General features: G+C 55.1%; 3 protein-coding genes across 10 annotated transcripts in view; 1 reads left to right on the top strand and 2 right to left on the bottom strand.

Moving 5' to 3' along the window:
* Positions 1 to 4,519, bottom strand: part of IDS (iduronate 2-sulfatase) — a 41,176-nt gene extending 36,657 nt beyond the window's left edge. For all 4 annotated transcript variants that reach the window (XR_006965549.1, XM_047098310.1, XM_047098313.1 and 1 more), the window contains exons 1-2: positions 4,209 to 4,519; positions 1,547 to 1,626 (exon numbers count right to left, since the gene is read on the bottom strand). Coding sequence is in view for 3 of the 4 variants with exons in the window: in XM_047098310.1 (XP_046954266.1) it covers positions 1,547 to 1,626; positions 4,209 to 4,258 (130 nt within the window). In the remaining variant the exon portion in view is untranslated. The remainder of the gene's footprint in view (positions 1 to 1,546; positions 1,627 to 4,208) is intronic.
* Positions 4,520 to 5,440: 921 nt separating this feature from the next.
* Positions 5,441 to 10,898, top strand: EOLA1 (endothelium and lymphocyte associated ASCH domain 1). 5 transcript variants are annotated; one of them, XM_047098320.1, is made up of 4 exons: positions 5,441 to 6,223; positions 8,647 to 8,794; positions 8,914 to 9,196; positions 10,047 to 10,898. In XM_047098320.1, exons 3-4 carry the CDS (start codon positions 8,944 to 8,946, stop codon positions 10,307 to 10,309), a joined length of 516 nt encoding a protein of 171 aa, XP_046954276.1. In that variant the 5' UTR covers positions 5,441 to 6,223; positions 8,647 to 8,794; positions 8,914 to 8,943; the 3' UTR covers positions 10,310 to 10,898. The 5 variants fall into 5 exon arrangements, with proteins under 5 accessions (XP_046954276.1, XP_046954272.1, XP_046954274.1 ...); XM_047098316.1 differs by having other exon boundaries at positions 5,441 to 6,231; XM_047098318.1 differs by having other exon boundaries at positions 5,441 to 6,235.
* A 541-nt stretch (positions 10,899 to 11,439) lies between these two features.
* LOC124525736 (heat shock transcription factor, X-linked member 3-like) lies at positions 11,440 to 13,376 on the bottom strand. Its single transcript, XM_047098314.1, has 2 exons — positions 12,879 to 13,376; positions 11,440 to 12,194 (listed from the first exon to the last, which is right to left on the bottom strand). Exons 1-2 carry the CDS (start codon positions 13,374 to 13,376, stop codon positions 11,604 to 11,606), a joined length of 1,089 nt encoding a protein of 362 aa, XP_046954270.1. The 3' UTR covers positions 11,440 to 11,603.
* Between the last annotated feature and the right edge of the window lie 8,867 nt (positions 13,377 to 22,243).

The following is a 22,243-nucleotide window of genomic DNA, read 5'->3' as shown; positions in this document are numbered from 1 at the left end:
GATGCCAAGGCCCCTGGCTCTAAGGAATGACACCTGGGCCCCCGCCTTTGTTCTAAGGGTTCCTGGATTCCTGAGGGGACACATACACCAGGCCTCAATAAAAACCCCAGACCCCAGACAAAGACGAGACTCCCTCCTTTCTTTCCTTCCAGAGTCTCCTGAATACTCTGTCCTTGCACTTTCCCTATATCTTCAATACACTCTGCATTCACCTCCTGCTAGCTCGTGTTTGATTTCTATTCTGCGTGCAGCCAGAGACACTCCTGGCTAGTCCTGCAGGAACCCTCTGGGTCCTCAGAATTAGCCTGCTGGCATCAGAACCATGGACTAGGGAAGTAGCCAGGTCCCCAGGTAGGAGGACACCACAGCACCATGGCAAATAGATACTGGAATGATCCCCCAGCCCTTCCCAAAGGGACCTCTGGGTGAATGAACACTAGGAAACAGGATAACCACAGTTCAAGGCTGTTGGGCACAGTGTCCAAGTTGACACTGATATGAGAAACTCAATAAACTGTGTCTCCAAATCTGCTTCAGGAGGACCCCCTATGCCGGACCTTCTGAAAAGAGAATGTCATTGGGTCCAAGGTATGCTGGGCTATCCCTGAGCATCTGTCAGTTGGCCTTGAGTGGGGCAAGTCTGGAATCCGATATACTCCAGGATGAGGTGCAGAGCTTAGTGAAATGTCTTCTGAGGAACCTTTCCGAACATGGAAGAATACTTAATGTTAAGTGAAAAAATACAAGACAAGATGGTAATACAGCATGAACTCAAAGGAGTAAAGAAAAAACACAGAGAAAGGTCTAGGGAAGTATGCCCAAATTATGAGCCTTCTTGCCTCCGGGTAATGCCGAAGAGCTCAGGAGTGATGGAAACATGGAAATGAGCATCTCCCCACCCCCCATTAAAGTTGATATAATAAGCTGTAACATAAATACAAGGGTGTAGAATTCCAGAAGTTCACAGCAACTCCCAAGGTTCCAACTGGGCTGTGCCACATTCTGTGTGCAGGCCCGAGACCTAACCAGCGACGTCAAAGTAGCCCACCCGTGTCCGCAGGTACCCCACGGTGCAGCTTCTTCCCATGGACTTAGAGGGCCATTTAAACAAAACCAGAAGTAAGTGGTTCTCAGGCTGGACCACTTGACCTGGGCCACATTGAGAGGGACACCGCCAAAAAGAGTTGCCCAGGGGCAGAGGGGAAGGGGGGCTAGGGGAGTGTGCATCTTGGAAACAGGACAGATGAAGATCTGGAGATAAAAGGGGAGTGCTGGAGCAGAAGAAACAAGGCTCGCTATCTTTCCACAGCCACACAGCTGCCCTAGCGCCCGTCATGTGTGAGTCCAGGGCACGGAACTAAAGCCAAGCAGTAACCAAGAGAACTACAGAGGCAAGAATAGAAGGAGCCTTTTCTCATGGGCAGAGTGCTGGGCACACCGGCGCCTCCTCTTGGGGGCTGCTTATCTCAGGTGGCAGGGCTGGGGGTGGATGGCAGCCCCCAGCAGGAAGCACCCTGGGCGCTCCCTGAACTTTGGGGTCACTTACAAAGTGTCCATGCGAATACTGAGTCCAAAGCAGGTCCGCAAAGAGAGGAGGAAAAAAGCCCGAGGGGTAGCAGGAAGAATCTGAAACACAAACGACCAAGGCCCAATTTAGTATCCAGACTTCAAAAAGGGCTCCCAATGTGACTCTTGATCTCAGGGTTGGGAATTCAAGCCCCAGGTTGGGTGTGGAGCCTACTTAAAAAGATTTTATTTAAAAAGAAGCTCCCAGGGGCACCTGGGTGGTTCAGTCGGTTAAGCGTCCGACTTCGGCTCAGGTCATGATCTTGCAGTTTGTGAGTTTGAGCCCAGCGTTGGGCTCTGTGCTGACGGCTCAGAGCCTGGAGTCTGCTTCGGATTCTGTGTCTCCTCCTCTCTCTGCCCCTCCCATGTTCATGCTCTGTGTCTGTCTCTGAATAATAAATAAATGTTAAATATTTTTTAAAAAAATAAATAAAAATAAAAAGAAGCTCCCAGGGGGCACCTGGGTGGCTCAGTCAGTTAAGCGTCTGACTCTTTTGATTTTGGCTCAGGTAATCTCACAGTTCGTGACATCAAGCCCCGCCTCAGGCTCAGTGCTGACAGCACAGAGCCTGCTTGGGATTCTCTCTCTCTCTGCCCCTCCCGGGCTCATGCTTTGTCACTTTCTCTCACTCTCTCAAATAAACTTAAAAATTTTTCATGAAAAAAGAGCTCCCCCAACTCACTACAAAAAACACAAGCAACTCAATATAAAGATGGGCAAAAGGCACTTCAGAGAGGAGGAACCAGACCTGCCAAGAAGTATGTGAGGGGAGCCAGGGGTTTGGCTAAAGCTGGTCCCAGACCAGTGGTGCCACAAAACACACAGCAGGAGCAAACTGGAAGCCTCTCTGGGCCTCAAAGGCAAAGAAGCACATGGGGTGGGGAGGAGGCAACATTCTCCACAGTGCAGTTTGCACCTCTTAGCAAGTGAAAGAATGGGTGATAGGGTCAGAGAAGGAGAGGAAGGGAGGAGGTGTATAGGGATCACACTGAGCACAAAGGATCAGCTAGGCAGGGGAACGTTTGGGCCAAAGAGGATGGCAGAGCCAGAGTGATTAGCACCAAGAGTAACAGTGGTGGCCAGTTCCTAAGGGACAGCTGAAGCCAGGGGGCTGGGTGGACAGAGGTCACTGGAGAAAAGGATGAGAAACAGCAAAGACAAGTGCTCAGACTGGCCATGGGGGACAGGGAGTTCTGCACTGAGCAGGTGCCGTGGGCCCCAAAGGGGTGATGTCCTGGGGTTGCAGGCCCTGCAAAGGGCAATGGTGAAAACGGCAAGGACTTCCTAAAAGGAAGATGGGAGGAAATAAATAAAAAATAAAAAATAAAATAAAATAAAATAAAATAAAATAAAAAGAAGATGGGGTGTATTATGGGGACAGAACCGTGGTCTGAAAAATAGTCTCCACAGCCCTGAGGCCAAAATCCCGGGAAGGTACCCTCTGTCCCTCACCTCATGACCAGCATTCCTGTTTCCTCCCGCTTCTGCCAGGAAAAGACATGGTGCTGCTACTGGAAGAGAAAGCAGTCCTCCTGTTTCTTGTAAATGTTTTTTCATTTATTTTGAGAGAGAGAGAGAGAGAGCGAGCCTGAGCACAAGTGGGGGAGGAGCAGAGAGAGAGGGAGAGAAAAAAAAAACCCAAGTGGATTCTGTGCTCTCAGCACAGAGCCCTACACAGGGCTCAATCTCACAAACCGTGAGATCAAGACCTGAACAGAGATCAAGAGTCATACGCAACCGACTGAGCCACCCAAGCACCCCAGCAGCCCTCTCTGTTGATTTAATATTTACTAAGCAACTACTGTATCCCAAGTACCTGGGCTAGAGAAATGAGTAAGACACAGTCCTGGCCTTCAAGGAACTCAGTGCCCCTGAGAGGACCACAGACTCTGGGAGAGCAGTTACAACACTGGGAAATAAGAGCCCAGTGAAAGAAGGGAGGGAGGGAGGTATAGAGTGCTACCTGAACTAGCAGAGAAGAGTGACTGATGCTTGGGCATGGAGAAGTATACGGGATGATGAAGTTGTGCCTGGAAGGAGGACAGGACCTGGCCAGAAGAGGTGAACATTCCATGCTGCAGGTTGTCTTGGTAGGGTATGTGCGGTCAGGGCACAGGGACTCCACAGCACAGTGACCGACAGGGTTGGGCTGTAAGGAGGGAGAGAGCTGGTGCCACTGGATGGCCGTCCCAGAGGGTAGAGGATAGAGCTCACCGGTGTTTTCAGTATGGGGTTGATGACGGCAGATGTGCAGCTAAGAAACCGAAAAGTGAACTGATGGCTTCTGTAGGACCCACTGGAGGAGGAAAGACAGGAGGCATCCAGGCCGGTGTGGAGGCTCAGGTAAAAAGCCCCAGACCTCAGACCTGAACTCAGGAAGTAGCAGTGGGGACAAGAAGAGGAGCATCTATTCTGATCAGGCATTTGGGAGGCAGGGACACCGGATTTGGTCACCAAGCAAACGCGGAAGGAGGGTGAGGGTAAGGGAACCCCAGGAACAAAGCAGGGCGACAGGGAGTGTGTTGGGTCCCTGACTGAGAGGTAGAGGGCAGGAAACAGCTCTGACAGGGCGGTTGACTCTGTCTGGCACATGTCAGGTCTGAGGGGCAGCAGGAAACAGAGTAGGAATTTTTCTTCTCACCTGCAAAATACGTTCATATAAAGTCCGTCCCTCAGGACCCCACTGGCCATCCCAGGGTGCCTGGGCGTTCAGCCCGGAGGTGCGGGATTCAACCTGCGGGTACCACCCTCTTCCCGCCTCCGTGCTCTCCGGGGTCCATTTTAAGGGTCACCTCAGGTCGCTGAGGACTTTGTTGCCTACGAGTGCGGCGCGGACTGGACGCTTATAAAGGGCACTGCCTGGTCTGCGCCACTGGCACACCTTTGCTAAGCCCCGCGCGGTTCCCAAGGTCCAACATTCCGGCCTTGCCAGCTCCGCCCTCCTCCACCGTAGCTCCACCCCAGCCACGCCCCGCGACACCCCAGCTCCTCCTCCCCGCCACTACACCAGCACAGCCTTGCTCAACCCCAGCCCCTCCCCGCCAGCTATTCCACGAGTCCCGCTCCGCTCCTCCCCTACCACACCCTGCTCCACCCCAGCTCCTCCCCCGAGTTATTCCACCAGTCCCACCCTGCTCCACCCCAGCTTCACCTTCCAGATACCCTACCAGTCCAACCTTGCTACTCTCCACACCAGCCCCTCCGCAGCTCCTCCTCCGAACTATCCTAGCAGTCCCGCCCAGCCTCTCTACAGCCCCGCCCTGTTCCCCCCTCCCAGCTATCTCACCAGTCCACTTCGAGCCTCGAAAGCCCCGCCCCACTCCTCCCCATTTTCTGCTCCGAGCTTCCCCCGCCCACGTCGTTCTACTCAACCCCAGCCCCGCTTGTCACCTCCCCACCTTCTCCCAGCTTTTGCCCATCCCCGTGCCACCCTCCCCACCCCCGGCGCTAGCTACTACTTCTCCGACCTTTCCCCCAGACCGGCCCGGCTCATCCTCACCTCTCTCTCCTAACTTGCCACCAGCCACGCCCTCCTAGTCCCCCACTTCTGCCTTTGGAGGGTCCCCCAGCCCGGCCCTGCTACTCCCCAGGTGCTCATCCATTGTGCTTCCCCAGCTCTTCCCATGGCTCCACCTCCGTCTCCTAAATTTCGTCCCACTCGTCCGCCAGCTCCGCCCCGCTCCTCCCCGCCTGCTCCCCTTAGTTCCATCCTGCTCCACCCTACCTCCTTCTACCCGGTGGTTCCCCCACTCCTCCTGTGATTCCACCACCCGCCAAAGCTTTCTTCCAGCTCCGCCCATCTCCACCCCCACCTCCACCTTCCCAACCTCCTCAGTTCCACCCCGCCCCTCTCCAGCTCCCCTTCTCAGCTCCGCTCTGCTCCTCCCCACCCCCACACCCATGGGTTCCCTGGCTCCTCCCCTGAACCCCCCCCACCACAGCTTTCTCTCAGCTCCGCCCCCTCCTGCCCCAGCTCCGCCTACCCAACCTCCTCAGTTCCACCCCGCCCCTCTCCAGCTCCGCTTCTCAACTCCGCTCAGCTCCTCCCAGGGCCCTCCCCCCAGGGGTCCCCAGCTCCTCTGACTCTATCCCCCACAGTTTCTCCCAGCTCCGCCTCCACTGCCCCAGCTCCATCCTGCCCCTGCTCCAGCTCCTCCTGTCAGCTCTGCCCTCCTCCCCAGTGGTCCCCCAGCTTCCCCTTTGGCTCCACCCCAAGCTCCCCCCTGCAACTCCCCCAGTTACACCTCCCCAGGCCCACCCTGCTCTTCCCACAGCTACTCCTCCGCAGCTTTCCCATCTCCGTCCTGCTCCTTCCCGCTCATTGCCCTAGGTCCTGCCCCAACTCTTTCCCACAACTGGCGCCAGCTTCTTCCACAGCCCTGTCTCACAGCTCCTCCTACCCCAGCTCCTAACCCACAGGTCCGCCCCCACCTACTCCTCCCCCAGCTCCGCCTCCCGCCGCCCCGCCCACAGCCCCACCCCCAGACTCGACTCGCCCCGCCCCCTTCCCCCCAACGCCCCACCCCCATTTCTATCCTCCTTCCGGTTCCGCTCCAGCCGCCAGCGCCAGCTCCCTATCAAGCCTGATGGTCCCGCGCGCCTCCCGGCCCCTTGAGTCCAACGACGTCTCCTAGCGACCGGGGCCTGCGGGCCTATGTGCGTGTGTACGTAAGTGCGTGTCCACGTAACTGGTTGGCTGCGTGCCTACGGGCTTTCGCCCTGGCGTGCTGCGTACCTCCGTGTGCGTACGTAACTACGTGGGTACGAGCCGGCGTATGCCCCGCAAAAAAGGAGCGGCAGCGTCTGTGCGGGTGCGTCAGGTGAGGGGCCGCCGGCGCCCGGCACCTGTCAGCGGTTCCTGGTGTCGGGCCGCGGCGATGGCGGGACAGCCACGACGCGGACCGGGCGCTCTGTCCTCTCTCGGTGGACCGCGTCGTCTCCTCGCCTGGGCGTGGGAGGCGGTCGTCCCGGCGCTGGTGGCCTCGCAGGGTCACGGGAAGCGGACGGTCCCGCCCGGTGGCCGCAGCCGAATCGGCCCAGCGCGCCTGCGGTGGGCGGGGGCGGGGCCGAGGCGGGGAGACCCGCCACGCGCGAAGGGAGCCAGGAAGCCCGTGCGGCTGCGGCCTGCTCGACCCTCGGCGGGACGGTGCCTCTGGGCTGGGGGTTCCCGGACCAGAGGTCTGGAAGCAAGCGCAGAGCGGCCGCGGACACCCTTCCCTGTCCCCTCCTCCCGCCACCGTCACATGCCCGCGACGTACATGTGCGCGGAGAAACGCGACCATACCTTTGCACGGGCACCGGTCCGCACGCAGTCATTCCGGCCCTCCCCGCCTCCCGCTGGGCCCTTAGGGCCGCGACCTCACCGAGGCCACCGGCTGTGCGGGGTTCAGCCGGTTGCCCCTGGCACTCCTCCCGGGGGGGGGGGGGAGGCTTCCAGGATTTGATTGAGGGGAACTGGACTGTAGGGCCCCCAAATCCTTCCCGTGTGACAGTGTAAGGGCCTGGTGTCCTCTTTCTCCTGTTGGATACGGGTCTGCTAGGCTGTGAGAACACGAGCCACTTACATGAAATGGTTTTCTCTGCTGCCGGCTGGGGCCTTATGTGGTTAGCAGAACCAACCCGTGAGTGAGGTGCAACGTGGAAGGCTGAGAAGTGAAGGAGGGGTGTCAGTCGCGTCAGGGCTGTCCGGCCGTGAGTTCCATGAAGCTGGAACAGGCAGGGGGCAGGTCGCTGGTGCCTGCGGCAACCGGTGTGTTCATGGAGGGGGGGCGGGCAGTGCGAGGCGAAGAAGTAGAGACTGTGAGTGTAGACCGCTGCTCCTGGGGCCTCTGCTATGCAGAGGTTTAGACAAGTTGGCAGGTGCTGGAGACACGTGCGGGCTCAGGGGCTGGGGGGGGTCTTTGTCCCTGCAGTGAGGGGTGTACAGGTGTGGCTTTCTGAAAGGGAGACCATCTACTCACAGGGGAGGGGAGTAGGGCTGCCTGAGCAAGAACAGACGGGGTGAGGTCCTCCAGTGAAGGACTGTGCTTGGCCCAGAGCACAGCTGAGGGCAGGTGGCCGCGCGGCTCAGCCCCAGACAGAGGGAACGCAGGGGGTGTGGTGCCAGGGCGGCAGAACGGTGGGTTGGGAAAGGGGTGATCCCAGGGCCTTATCTTTGAGAGTAGATGTGTTCTCTTAAACGAGAGGAGGGGTTGAGGCCAGGTTTATGTCCTTTGAGAACTGGGAGGAGAGATGATCCAGATTCGGGGTGCTCCTGAGTGCAGCGCAGTGCCCCAGGCCCTGTGATGAGGATGATGATAATGATGAGGGGCGGCCACTGTTTGTGGCTGTCCTGTTAGGTGCCACATGCCGGGCTAGGTGCCCCTGCACTTTGTCCCCGGTCCTCGCGGCCCCGATGGAGACTGGGGCTCCTTGAGGTGCCAGGACCCAGCTGAGGCTCGGGGTGGTGCTCCTCCCACTGCACAGCTCTGCCATGCGCGAGGAGGAGGGACCCCCTCGTCCAGGTGCAAGGACAAGGGGTAGGTGCACTCAGGTCCCCTGCAATCGTGGGCTGTCTCTGTATCCCTCGGCGCCTCCTTCTCAGCTATAGAGCAGGGTGACGAAGCGCTGCCTTACTGGGTTATGTGAGGATCGAATCCTGTGATGTGTTGATTGTGCCCACCCCAGTGCCTGGCATGGAGACCGTGCGTGCACCCTGGTACCAGTTGTTCCTGCTCTGGTTCCTGGTTTCTCTAGGCCCGGGTCAGGGTCGGGGGGTGTCTGTTGATGGTGGAGAGCAGTGGGGCAGGAAGGGGTCAGAGGAGAGTGGCGCCCAAAGGGGTCGGGAGGAGACAGCTGCCAGGACCATGTGCGATCACAGGGCGCCCTCAGCGCTGAGCTGAGGTCGGATACCAAGGGTTTGCGCTCAGCAGCCCCAGGGTGGCGAAGCCCAGGGTGTCCCTGTCTGTGCTGGGAGAGGGGTAGAGCCAGCTCACTGAGCCGTCCAGCCGAGGGGCCCCTCGCCATCTGTGCTCTCCTGGGGCTCAGTGACCTCCGATGTAGAACTGACCACAGGCTGTCCTGGCCATGCCTTTCTCTAGCTATCCCCGCCCTCCTCTCTGAGGTCCCCAACGACTCCATGTGATGGACACGTCATCCTGACCGCCGGCCCCTTCCTTTGTGCCCGTCAGCTGACCGTGTAGTGACAGAGGAGGAGGAGCCAAGGCTCTCCGTTCCCCCACTGTCCAGGTCAGTGGGGTGTCAGGGCACCCCCCGGAGGACCCTGGGGAGAGGTCTTGCCCCCAGGTCATGAGCTTGGAGCGCTGGGCACGATGCCTGTTGACCTTCGTGGTTCTGTGTCTCCGCAGGCCTGGTGAGGCCCAAGGCGCTCTGGGGAGATGAAGTTCGGCTGCCTCTCCTTCCGGCAGCCTTATGCAGGTTTTGTCTTAAACGGGGTCAAGACCCTGGAGACGCGTTGGCGTCCTCTGCTGAGCAGCCACCGGAACCGTACCATCGCCATCCACATTGCTCACAGGGACTGGGAAGACACCGCATGGAGGGAGCTGCTGGCGGAGAGGCTTGGAATGACCCCTGCTCAGATTCAGGCCTTGCTTCTGGAAGGGGAAAAGTATGGCCGTGGCGTGATCGCTGGCAAGTGATGAGAAGCCGCATGCTGCTGAGACACCCCCAAGGGCTACTCCCCAGGACCTTGCTCAGGAGTTTTGTGCCTTGTTCCCTTGTGTGAGCTGCTTGGTGTGGGGGCCGTGGTTTCTTTAAGCAGCACACCTTCGGCGGGGCAGCAGGGGGCCCTGGGACTGGGGATGGGGGGAGTTGCTGAGGTCCCACGACTTCAGGTGAACCCTGCTTCCGCTCTGGGCCTCAGTGCCCGGTTCTGACCTGAGAGACCGGGACAGGTTCCAAGTGTGCATGTGACCTTCGCTCACGGTTGTGCGTGTGTGCCCGCGTGCGTGCGTGCGACAGAGACCGTGGAGGCAGCACGGTGCACACAGTGGGTCGGGGCAGACTCCAGACCCCGGGCTGTTGCCGGGCTTCCTGTGTGATGCCCCACCCCCACTGTCCCTGCATCCTGGGTGAGTCCCCTAAGCCCTCGGTGGGGGAGGTCCCACACGAGCACCTGCCACCTGCTGAAGTGCTCGGGGACCTTGAGTGCCTGTTCCGCCCAGCATCTGGGGCCCTTCTGGTCTGACCTCTGCCTGTTGCCCTAAGCTCTCTGGCTGGGGCCAGCCCATTATTTGGGGGTGGTCGTTGAGGACGAGGCCCTCCACTCCGTTTCGCTCCCTCCCTCGGCCTCACCCAGAACTCCCTAAGCAGACTTTGGCGTGTCGGGCATGCTCAGTCCGAGGGGCCCAGTGTACCCGGTGTCCCCTTGGGGAGACCCTCTTGGTCTCTGGTGGTTGTAACTTTGAATAATCACGTTCTCCAACAGGCGGGCCTTGGTTTCTGGAAGGAAAAACCATCGTGTGCTTCTCTTTGTGCTCAGGGCTTGTTGACATTGGGGAAACTGTGCAGTGCCCAGAGGACTTAGCTCCTGATGAGGTTGTGGCGCTGGAGAATCAAGCTGTACTGACCAGCCTGAAGCAGAAGTACCTCACCGTGCTTTCAAACCCCAGGTGGTTACTGGAGCCCATACCCAGGAAAGGCGGAAAGGATATCTTCCAGGTAGACATCCCAGAGCACCTGATGCCCTTGGGGCAGGACGCCTGGCGAGTGCGGAAGGTTACCGAGAAACCGGCTAAATCGTGACCCATCGACTGACCGTCATGCCGCAGACCTACAAGCCAGGTTCAGTCTGAATCGGCCCTGCCACTGTGTGCTGTTCGTGGAAACAGGTCTCTCCACTCAGATGCAGGGGACAGGGCAGCGGGACTTTCCTCGTGAGATGCCTGTCTGGGCTCGCCGGCAGTCTCCAGGACTTCGACGTTCGGGATAAAGGGGAAGCGGCCAGTAAATGTCTTGGTGCCGCCACTATTTGAGTCCTTCTGACTTCCGGGTCGTACAAAGACATAGGTCTGAAGACGACCGGTTCGTGTTTCCTCCTCTCGTTGTTCTGCTCAGAACTCATAGGACGTTTGAACAGCATCCAGGAGACCTTGTGGGAAGGCTGGGAGCGGGCGCTAAAGGGGTGTGCAGGGGTGGCCAGCCACGGGTGCCCCCGTTCACCATGACGACAGCATCAGACTGAGACACAGCATCCGTCTGTTCTTACAAATGACTCTTGCTCTGTTGTCAAAGCGTCCCTTGGCCCATGAAGTATGCGTGTTCGACACATCCCACAGCTAGCTACTTCATGGCCAAAGGAAGGATCCTAAATACAGCACTGATGGGAAAATGATTAAGTCGTGTTGTGTATTCTGTGGGAAATCTTTTGTTGTCGTTGTGTGCTTTCTTAGCAAAGTTTCTGGTGGTCCTTACCGATGGGGAAGATGGGCTGTCCCTCCCCCCAACCCCCAGGCATTGACTAGAATGGCCCGTCTCTTCTGAGCAACAAGAAAGTAGCCCCACGTCCCTTGGCAGATGGGGTGGCCCTGCTTTTAGGTGGGCCTCTTTGGCAGGCCCCTGGCTCTTGGGCTAGAGGCGCTCAGCTGCTGATCAGAAACTTCCCGGCATCACAGGGGCACCCGTGAGGAAAAGCCCTCCTGTTTCAAACACACGAATGATACGAGGTGACACCCCCAAGGTCAGGAGTGAGGCGGTTCTGTCTCCTGACCCGCGGGCGAGGCTCAGGGGACCAGATCTGCCTGGGCTTGCCTCCTCCATGCTCCCTAGCCAGGTCCTTGGCCGAGGCTGCAAAAACGCTGCCGCTTCGAAGGACAGAGGACAGTAGGGGGCCAGAACCTGTCTCAGGCCAGGATTCCCAGCCTCCCCGAGCTTATCGCATAAGGTGTGTGTAGCATCATACGTGAGAAAGAACACAGATTCGCCGTTCTAGTCAGACTGTTTATTTACTCCCGCGGAGTTGTGTTTGTTTCCATTAAAGCCGAAAATACATTGACGGTTACAGTGGTGAGTTTTTAGCTGTCATCAGTGGCCTGTGAGCCTAGGGACCCGGATTTTCCTTGAAATGTTCACAGAGGGCACACTTGTAATCTGAGGAGCCCTCCTGCTCCTCGTTCTCACTGGGGGCCTCATTTGGGGACATGACTGACAGGGCTGCCAGCAGGATGGAATAACAGGTGTTATACAGAGACATCACCGTACCATAGTCGGGGTAAACTGGGGGGCTGATGGGCAGTTCCCCTGTGTCATCCCTTCTGGCAGTAGCCAGGGGCACAAACATCATGTTCCTGGAGGTGCCCTCCCCACTCAGGCCACCTGGCTCACTCGGGCCATGAGTTGCCATGGCATACCCGGCTGCGCTGCTCAGAGACCAAATGCCAGAGAAGGCGAAAGACTGGCTGCCACTGGGACCCTGAGCATTTGGGGCTGCGCCGAGGACCGTCTTGTCGTCGTTGGCGGGTTCCTCGTGATGGATTCGTGGGGACTGTCTTGTTGCTGCCACTGGCTTCTTTCTCTTTGGAGTTGGTGCACTGGTGCCTAGCCAGGTGGTGGTGACTCTCAGGTCACTTTTCCTCTGAATGTTCCTGAGCAGGAAAGGCTTGTCTCTCTGAAAGTTGGCGTTGCGGTAAATCTGAAACGAGATGCGAGATTCATCGTTTTAGTCATTCTGGGAGGGAAGATTTGTGTCTGCTGCCACCGAGACTGCCACGTCCTTTCCCTCTTCTCCCTCCCCTCCCCCTCCCCTCCCCCTCCCCCTTCCTCCTCCCCTTCTCCCCCATCCTCCCCCTTGCCTCCCTCTCCCTCCTCTTCCCCCCACAATCCCCTTCCACCTCTCTCCTTCCTCTTCTTCTCCCCCCTCCCCCTCCTCCTCCCATTCCCCCTCCCCCCTTACCCCCCCCACTCCCTGCCCCTGGATCCCCCCACCACCACTCCCTGCCCCCGGCCCCTCCCACAGCAGTCATAATGGTCTGGTTCCACTATGGAGAAAAGTTCCTTTTAAGTTGTCTACAAGGCTCACTATGCCCTGGGACCTAACTAAACTCACTGAATAAAGACACATAAAGCCCAGTTGAAGGGATTCACATACCTATTTGACGTTACCTGGCCTCTGAATGTTTAGTCATACCTGCACACTCCATCTAAGGGGGTTGTAGGTTAATAGGAAAGCCTAGACTTTCTCATCTCTCCATAATGTCTCTCGAGAAAGAAAGTTGTCCTCGGAAATTAAACCCTTTCAGTAGATCATTCATCTGGGGTCTACTAGGAAGGTGCTGAAAAGACAGAAAACATGGGAAACCAAGGACTTTCTACTTACCAGCATTCTCTTATTCCCTGGGGACTGAATCCCCCAAGGGTTGGTTGCGCGTATTTTGCTGAAGCCGTACAGGTTCAGCAGGCGGATGAAAGTCTTCAAGCTGTCAGTTTCAAAGATTCTCTCCGCGCCTCTGCGGTGAAGAACCTCCCTCTGGAAAAGGTCTTTGTCGATGATCACGGTGTCCCCGGCATCGTTCCAGCGCACCGACGTGAAGGTGTCGTCCTCCAGGATCATCCAAAGCTTTCTTGGGAAGGAGAGCCCAAGAATACTGTTGTTTTCTCCCACGTTGGCGGCGCCTTGGTTTGGGGCCTGTGGTTGTGGGTTGTCTTGGGGGCCTGGATCTTGGATCACTGCTTGGTCCCTATTCATCACCAAAATCTCCCCGGAATCCAAATTTGGATCCTGGGATGAACTAGATGGTAATTCTGGTGCTGGCTCTCCATCATCAGATGGGGCCAGCTTCCCTTTGGGTATCTCCTTAGCACTCTGACTAGCCATGGAGCTAGTCTAGACCAAGAGCACTTTTGCCATGAGAATGTCTCACTGACCTCTCAAGTCGCAAATGCCTTCGGTCAGTATGGGGATGCCCAATATATACCGTCCACAAAATTCTAGAATCTCGTAGTGAGGCAACCAGCTACCTAAGTCATCACCTCTTTATTTGTCATGTGATGTCACAAAGGTGGCTCACAGCTGATCTGGCAAGGCAGCACTGGCCAAGTGTGGGGGAGGGGATGGGCACAGGGCCCCCAGCTTCTCTCTTTTCCAAAAGTATATGCAAACATCTGGTTTGAGTTCCCAGGAAGGGCTCCTGTCTGCAGCCAGGAACATTGTTTCATGGGACCAGGCCCTGGATGGGAAGAGAAACCATGATCCGAGGTCCACTCCCACTCCAGGGATGGGGGAGACAAGTTGCTGGTCTCTCAGATTTGGTCAAGAGCCAGGCCCTGGTTAGTCCTGGCTTGGGCTGCCCCCAAGACTGCCTGGGTCAGATGGACCCTTGGGGTCGGTACCTCTCAGAAGATGGCAATCCCTAGAGGACTTGTCCTAGTCTTACTTGGTAGCCCCCGTTTATTCCTACCTGCCCTCCCCCCCCCATACTTACTGCTTTGGTCTCTTCCAAAATTTCCTGCTGGTTACTTGGTACTGCTCAGAAAGGCCCCAACAAAAAGTCCTGTTTTCATGCCCCCTGTGTCAAGTTGTCCTCAGGCTAGGGTCTCAGTTAGGCCCCCTTTTATGCTGCCCCCACACAATTCCCTTTTTGGTCTCTTCCAACTGTTCCTGCTAGTTAGTTGGTCCTGCTCAGATAGGCCCCAACAAAGGGTCCTATTTTCTTGTCCCCTGGGTCAAGTTGTCCCCAGAGTAGGGTCTCAGTTGATGAGCCCCCCTTTTATTCCTGCCCCCCCACTTCCTGCTTTGGTCTCTTCCACGTATTCCTGCTGGTTAGTTGCTCCTACGCATATAGGCCCCAACAAAGAGTCCTATTTTCTTCCTCCAGGTCAAGTTGTCCTCAGGGCAGGGTTTCAGTTGGTAGCCCCCCATTTATTCCTGCTGCCCCCCCCCCACACTCACCGCTTTGGTCTCTTCCAACTGTTCCTGCTGGTTAGTTGCTCCTGCGCATAGACCCCAAAAGAGACTCCTATTTTCTTGCCCCCTAGGTCAGGTTGTCCCCAGAGTAGGGTCTCAGTTGGTAGCCTCCCCTTTAATTCCTGTCACCCCCCCCCCCCACTTCATGGTTTGATCTCTTCCATTGTTCGGGCTTGTTAGTTGCTCCTGCTCAGATAGGCCCCAACAAAGAGTCCTGTTTTCGTGCCCCTAGGTCAAGTTGTCCTCAGAATAGGGTTTCAATCGGTAGCCCCCCATTTATCCCTGTCGCCCTTCCCACAACTTACTGCTTTTGTCTCCTCCAAAGATTCCTGCTGGTTAGTTGTTACTGCTCAGACAAGTCCCAACAAAGAGTCCTGTTTTCTTGCCCCCTACAATAAGTTGTCCTCAGAGTAGGGTCTCAGTTGGTAGCCCCATTTTATTCCTGGCCCCCCCACCACTTCTTGGTTTGATCTCTTCCACTGTTCCTGCTGGTTAGTTGGTCCTGCTCAGGCCCCAACAAAGAGTCCTGTTTAATTGCCCTCTAAGTCAAGTTGTCCTCAGAGTAGAGTCTCAGTTGGTAGCCCCCCTTTTATTGCCGCACCCCCACACTTCCCACATTGGTCTCCCCCAATTGCTCCTGCTGGTTAGTTGCTCCTGCTCAGCTAAGCCCCAAGAAAGGGTCCCATTTTCTTGTATTGTCCCCTAGGTCAAATTGTCCCCAGAGTAGGGCCTCAGTTGCTAGCCCACCCTTTTATTCCGGACCCATTAACTAACTTCCTGCTTTGGTCTCTTCCAACTGTCCCACTGGTTAGTTGGTGCTGCTCAGATAGGCCCCAACAAAGGGTCCTGTTTTCTTGCCCCAGGTCAAATTGTCCTCAGAGTACATTCCTAGTTGGTATCCCCACTTCTATTTCTGCCCCTCCCCCACTTCCCGCTTTGGTCTGCTCCACTGTTCCTGCTGGTGAGTTGCTCCTGCTTAGGTAGGCCCCAACAAATAGTCCAGTTTTCTTCCCCCTAAGTCAAGTTGTCCTCAGAATACGGTCTCAGTTGGTAGCCTCCGCTTTTATTCCTACCCCTCCCCACACTTTCTGCTTAGCTGTCTAACACCTGGTCCTGCTGGTGAGTTGTTCCTCCTCAGATAGTCCCCAAGAAAGACTCCTATTTTCTTGCACCCAGGTCAAGTTGTCCTCAGAATAGGGTTTCAGTTTGTAGCCCCCCTTTCATTCCCTCTCCCGCACTTCCCAATTTGTGTCTTCCAACTATTCCTGCTGGTTAGTTGGTCCTGCTCAGATAGGGCCCAATAAAGAGTCCTCTTTTCTTTCTCCCAGGTCAAGTTGTCATCAGAGTAGGGAGTCAGTTGGTGGACCCCCTTTTGTTCCTACCACCCACCCCACGCTTCCTGCTTTGGTGTTTTCGAACTGTTCCTGCTGGTTGGTTGGTCCTGCTCAGAAAGGCTCCAACTGTGAGTCCTATTTTCATTCCCCTAGGTCAACCTGATCTCAGAGTAGGATTTCAGATGGTAGCCTCCTTTCTATTCCTACCACTCCCCCCCCCCAACACACACACACACACACACACACACACACACACACACACACACTTCCTGGTTTGGTCTATTCCAACTGTTCCTGCTGGTTAGTTGGTCCTGCTCAGATAGTCCCCAACAATGACTCCTATTTTCATGCCCACAGGTAATGTTGCCCTCAGAGTAGGGTTTCAGTTGGTAGCCCCCCTTTTATTCCTGCTGCCTTTGCCCCACACTTCCTGCTTTGCTGTCTTCCAACTCTTCCTGCTGATTAGATAGTACCGCTCAGATAGGCCAGAAGGAAGAGCCCTGATTTCTTGCCCCGTAGGTCACCTTGTCCATAGAGTAGGATCTCAGTTGGTGTCCACTTTTATTCCTGCCTCCCCACTTCCTGCTTTGGTCTCTTCCAACTGTTCCTGCTATTTAGTTGGTCCTTCACAGATAGCCCCAAAGAAAGAGTCCTGTTTCTTCCCCCCCCCCCAGGTCATGTATTCCCCAGAGTATGGTCTCAGTTGGTAGCCCCCCCTTTTATTCCTGCCTCCCCACATTCTGCTTTGGTCTCTAACAACTGTTCCTGATGGGTAGTTGGTCCTGCTCAGAAAGGCCCCAACAAGGAGTCCTATTTTCTTGTCCCAGATCAAGCTCTCCTCAGAGTAAGGTTTCAGTTAGAAGCACCCCTTTTGTTCCTACCGCCCCCTCCCACACTTCATGCTTTGTTCTTTTCCAGCTGTTCCTGCTTGTTAGTTAGTCCTGATCAGATAGGCCCCAAGAAAAAGTCCTGTTTCCGTGCCCCCAGGGCTAGTTGTTCTCAGAGTGGATTTTCAGTTGGAAGCCCCCTTTGCATTCCTGCCCAGCACACACATCCTGCTTTGGTCTCTTCCAACTGTTCCTCTTGGTTAGTTGGTCCTGCTCATGTAGGCCCAAAAAAAGATTCCTCTTTTCTTGCCCCCTAGGTCAAGTTGTCCTCAGAGTAGGGTCTCAGATGATAGCCCCCCTTATATTTCTGCCTCCTCCCACTTTCTGCTTTGGTCTCTTACAACTATTCCTGATGGTTAGTTGGTCCTACTCAGATGGGCCCCAAGAAGGAGTCCTCTTTTCTTGCCCCCGAGGCCCAGTTTCCCTCAGAGTAGGGTTTCCTTTGGGTGCCCCAGTTTTATTCCTGCTCCACCCAACACTTCCCTAGGTGGTCTCTTCAACTGCTCAGGCTGGTTAGTTGATCCTTCTAAGATAGGCCCCAGGAAAGAGCCCTGTTTTCTTGCCCCCTAGGTCACATTGTCTTCAGAGAAGCATATCAGTAGGTAGCCCCCGTTTTATTCCTACCCCCTCCGCACACTTTCTGCTTAGCTGTCTAACACCTGTTCCTACTGGTGAGTTGGTCCTCCTCAGATAGTCCCTACAAAGTGTCCTATTTTCTTGCCCCCAAGTCAAGTTGTCCTCGGAGTAGGGTTTCAGTTGGTAGGCCCTCTTTTATTCCCTCTCCCACACTTCCCGCTTCCGTCCCTTCCAACTATTCCTGCTGCTTGGTTGGTCCTGCGCAGATATGCCCAACAAAGAGTCCTAATTACTTGTCCCCTAGGTCAAATTGTCCCCAGAGTAAGGTCTTAGTTGTTGGCGTCCCCTTTTATTCCTGCACCCCCTACTTCCTGCTCTGGTCTCTTCCAACAGTTCCTGCTGCTTACTTGGTCCTGCTCAGGTAGACCCCAATAAAGACTCCTATTTTCTTGCCCCCTGGTCAATTTGTCCTCAAAGTAGGGTTTCAGTTGGCAGCCCCACTTTTATTCCTGCTGCCTCACCCACACAATGCCTGCTTTGGTCCCTTCCAACTGTTCCCTCCAGGTAGTTGGTCCTACTCAGAACCCCCCCCCCAAATTCCTGTTTCCTTGCCCCCAGGGCATGTTTTCCTCACAGGTGTGTTTCCGTTGGTAGTCCCCCTTTTATTCCTGCCCCCACACACTTCCCCCTTTGGCCTCTTCCAACTACTTTGGTAACTTGGTCCTGCTCAGATAGGCCCCAACAAAGAGTCCTGTTTTCTTGGCCCCAGGTTACATGGTCCTCAGAGTAGGGCCTTAGTTGGTAGCCCCACTTTAATGCTGCCACCCCCGCTTCAAGCTCTTGTCTTCTCCAACTGTTCCTGCTGATTAGTTGGGCCTTGTTAGATAGGCTGCAGCAGAGTCCGGTTTCCTTGCCCCCTAGGCCAAGTTGTCCTCAGAGTAGGGTCTCAGTTTGTAGGCCCCCTTTTATTCCTACCCCCTCTGCACACTTTCTGCTTAGCTGTCTAACAACTTGTTCCTACTGGTGAGCTGGTCCTCCTCAGATAGTCCCAACAGAGAGTCCCGTTTTCTTACCCCCATGTCAAGTTGTCTTCAGAGTAGCGTTTCAGTTTGTAGCCCCCCTTTTATTCTCTCTCCCCCACTTCCTGCTTTGGTCTCTTCCACCTATTCCTGCTGGTTAGTTGGTCTTGCTCAGATAGGGCCCAACAAAGAGTCCTCTTTACCTGCCCCCTAGGCCAAGTTGTCCCCAGAGTAAGGTCTTAGTTGTTAGCCCCCCCTTTATTCCTGGGCCAACAGTTCTTGCTGGTTAGTTGGTCCTACTCAGGTAGGCCGCAACAATCAGTCCTATTTTCATGTCCTTATGTCATGTTGTCCTCAAAGTAGGGTTTCTGTCGGTAGCCCCCTTTTTATTCCTGCCACCCCCTTACACACACTTCATTTCTTCTCTCGTAATGGTTCCTGCTGGTGAGTTGGTCCTGCTCATGTAGGCCCGAAACAAGAGTCCTGTTTTCTTGCCCCCTAGGTCAATTTGTCCTCAGAGTAGGGTCTCAGTTGGTTGCCTCCCTTTTTCTCCCGCCTCCCCACATCCTGCTTTGGTCTCTCACAACTGCTGCTATTGGTTCATTGGTCCTGCTAAGATAGGCCCCAACAAAGAGTCCTGTTTTCACGCCCCCAGATCAACTTATCCTCAGAGCAGGGTCTCAGTTGGTAGGCCCTCTTTTATACCTGCCCTCCCCACTTCCTGGTCTCTTCCAACTGCTCCTGCCGGTTAGTTGTTCCTGGTCAGATAAGCCCCAACAAAGAGTTCTGTTTTCTTGCTCCAGGTCAAATGGTCCTCAGAGTAGGGTCTCAGTTGGTAGCCCTACTTTTATTGATGCCTCCCCTCACTTCCAGCTTTGATCTGCTCCAAAGGTTCCTGCTGCTTAGTTGGTCCTGTTCAGATAGACTCCAACAAGGAGTCTTGTTTTCTTGCCCCCATGTCAGTTTGTCCTCAGAGTAGGGTTTCAGCTGGTAGCCCCTTTTTATTCCTGCACCCCCTCACACACTTCCAGCTTTGGTCTCTTCCAACTCTTCCTGCTGGTTAGTTGGTCCTGCTCAGATGGGCCCAAAAAAGAGTCCTGTTTTTTTTTTCCCACTAGGTCAAGTTGATCTCACAGTAGGACCTCAGTTGGTAGACCCCCTTTGATTGCCTCCACCAAACACTTGCCGCATTGGTCTGTTCCAACTGTATCTGCTGGTTAGTTGGTTCTTCTCAGATGGGCCGCAACAAAGAGTCCATTTCCCATGACCCCTAGATGAAGTTATCCTCAGAGTATGGTCTCAGTTGGTTGTACCCCTTCTATTCCTGCCACCCCCCTCTGCCTGCTTTGGTATGTTCCAACTGTATCTGCTGGTTAGTTGGTTGTCTTCAGATAGGCCCCAAGAAGATGTCCTATTTTCTTGCCCTCTACGTCAAGTTTTCTGCAGAGTAGGGTCTCAGTTTGTAGCTTCCCCATTTATTCCTGCCCCCCCCCCGCTTCCGCCTTTGGTTTAATCCAATTTTTCCTGCTGGTTGGTTACTCCTGCTCAGATAGGCCCCCAAAAAGTGTCCTGTTTTCTTCTTGCCCCAGGTCAAGTTCTCCTCCGAGTAGGGTTTCAGTTTGTGGCCCCCCTATTGTTTTCTCCCCCCACGCTTCCCGCTTTGGTCTCTTCCAGCCGGTCCTGCTGGTTAGTTGGTCCTGCTCAGGTAGGTCCCAACAAAGAGCCCTGTTTCTTGCCCCCAATGTCAACTTGTCTGAAGAACAGGTTCTCAGTTGGCAGCCCCTTTTTTCCTGACCCCAATCCTGCTTTGGTCTCTTCCAGCTGTTCCTGTTAGTTAGTTGGTCCTACTCAGATAGGCCAGAACCAATAGTCCTGTTTACTTGTCCCCTATATCGAGTTGTCTTCAGAGTAGGGTCTCAGTCGGTGGCCCCCCTTTTATTCCTGCCCCTGCAATTCACACTTTGGCCTCTTCCAACTGTTCCTGTTAGTGAGCTGGTCCTGCTCAGATAGGCCCCAACAAAGAGTCCTGTTTTCTTGGCCCCAGGTTACATGGTCCTCAGAGTAAGGCCTTACTTGGTAGCCCCACCTTAACGCTGCCACCCTGCTTCAAGCTTCTGTCTTCTCCAACTGTTCCTGCTGATTAGTTGGGCCTGGTTAGATAGGCCGCAGCAAAGAGTCCTGTTTCCTTGCCCCCTAGGTCTAGTTGTCCTCAGGGTATGGTCTCAGTTGGTAGCCTCCCCTTTTATTCCTAACCCTTCTGCACACGTTCTGCTGGGCTGTCTAACAACTGTTCCTCCTGGTGAGCTGGCCCTCCTCAGATAGTCCCAACAAAGAGTCCTGTTTTCTTGATCAAGATCTGTTTTTCCAGATCAAGATGTCCTCAGAGTAGTGTTTCAGTTTGTAGCCCCCCTTTTATTCTCTCTCCCCCACTTCCCACTTTGATCTCTTCCAACTATTCCTGCTGGTTACTTGGTCTTGCTCAGATAGGGCCCAACAAAGAGTCCTCTTTACTTGCCCCCTAGGTCAAGTTGTCCCCAGAGTAAGGTCTTAGTTGTTAGCCCCCTTTTATTCCTGCACCCCCTACTTCCTGCTTTGGTCTCTTCCAACAGTTCCTGCTGCTTAGTTGGTCCTGCTCAGATAGGCCCCAAAGAAGAGTCCTGTTTTCTTACTCCCTAGGTCAAGTTGTCCTCAGAGTAGGGTCTCAGTTGGTAGCCCTGCTTTTATTCCCACACCCCCCCCCCCACATTTCCTGCATTGGTCTCTTCCAAATGTTCCTGCTGCTTAGGTGGTCCTGCTCACATAGGCCCCAACTTAGAGTCCTGATTTCTTGTCCCATAGGTCAAGTTGTCGTCAGAGTCGGGTCTCAGTTTTTAGCCCCCCTGTTATAACTGCCCCACCCCCACTTCCCGCTTGCTCTCTTCCAACTGTTCCTGCTGGTTAGCTGGTCCTGCTTAGATAGGCCCCAACCAAGAGTCCTGTTTCCTTGCCCCAGGACGACTTGTCCTCAGAGTAAGTTCTCAGTTGGTAGTCCCCCTTTTATTCCTGCCCCTCCCTCACTTCTCGCTTTGGTCTCTTCCAACTGCTCCTGTTGGTTAGTTGTTCCTGGTCAGGTAGGCCCACAACAAAGAGTCCTGTTTTCTTGCCTCCTGAGTCAAGTTGTCCTCAGAGTCGGGTCTCAGTTGGTTGCTCCCCTTTTATTCCCACCCCCCACACACTTCCCTATTTGGTCTCTTCTAACTGTTCCTTCTAGTTAGTTGGTCCTGCTCACCTATGTCCCAACACAGAGTCCTGTTTTCTTGCCCCCTAGGTTAAGTTGCCCTCAGAGTAGGCTCTCAGTTGGTAGCTCCCCCCCATTCCTGCCCCCCCCCCCCCGCCGCACTTCCTGCTTTGGTCTCGTCCTATTGTTCCTGCTGATGAGTGCATCCTGCTCAGATAGGCCCCAACACAGAGTCCTGGTTTTTTGCCCCCAAGTCAAGTTGTCCTCAGAGTAGAGTTGCAGGCAGTAGCCCTGCCTTTATTCCTGCACATCCCAACTTCCCGCTTATGTCTGCTCCAAATGTCCCTGCTGGTTCCCTGCTCTGCTTAGGCCCCAACGAAAAGTCCTATTTTCTTGCCGCCTAGATGAAGCTGTCCCCAAGGTAGGGTCTCAGTTGGTAGCCCCCCTTTATACTCACAGCCTCACCCCACACATTTTGCTTTGGTCTTTTCCAAGTATTCCTGCTTGTTAGTTGGTTCTGCTCAGATAGGCCCCAACAACAAGTCCTATATTCTTGCTCTCTGGTCAAGGAGTCCTCAGAGTAGGGTTTCAGGGGGTACTTGTCTTTTATTCCTGCCTCCTCACTTCCCACTTTGGTCTCTTCCAAATGTCCCTGCCGGTTAATTGTTCCTGCTCAGATAGGGCGAACAAAGAGTTATGTTTTCATGCCCCCTCGGTCAAGTTATCCTCAGAGTAGTGTCTGAGT

Source organism: Lynx rufus, unplaced genomic scaffold, assembly GCF_022079265.1.
Source record: "Lynx rufus isolate CCGP_SWC_20201006 ecotype Redwood Valley unplaced genomic scaffold, mLynRuf1.p SCAF_46, whole genome shotgun sequence".
Lineage (NCBI taxonomy): Eukaryota > Metazoa > Chordata > Mammalia > Carnivora > Felidae > Lynx > Lynx rufus.
Note: the sequence above shows the minus strand (reverse complement) of the source record. Positions and strands in the feature narration are given on the sequence as shown.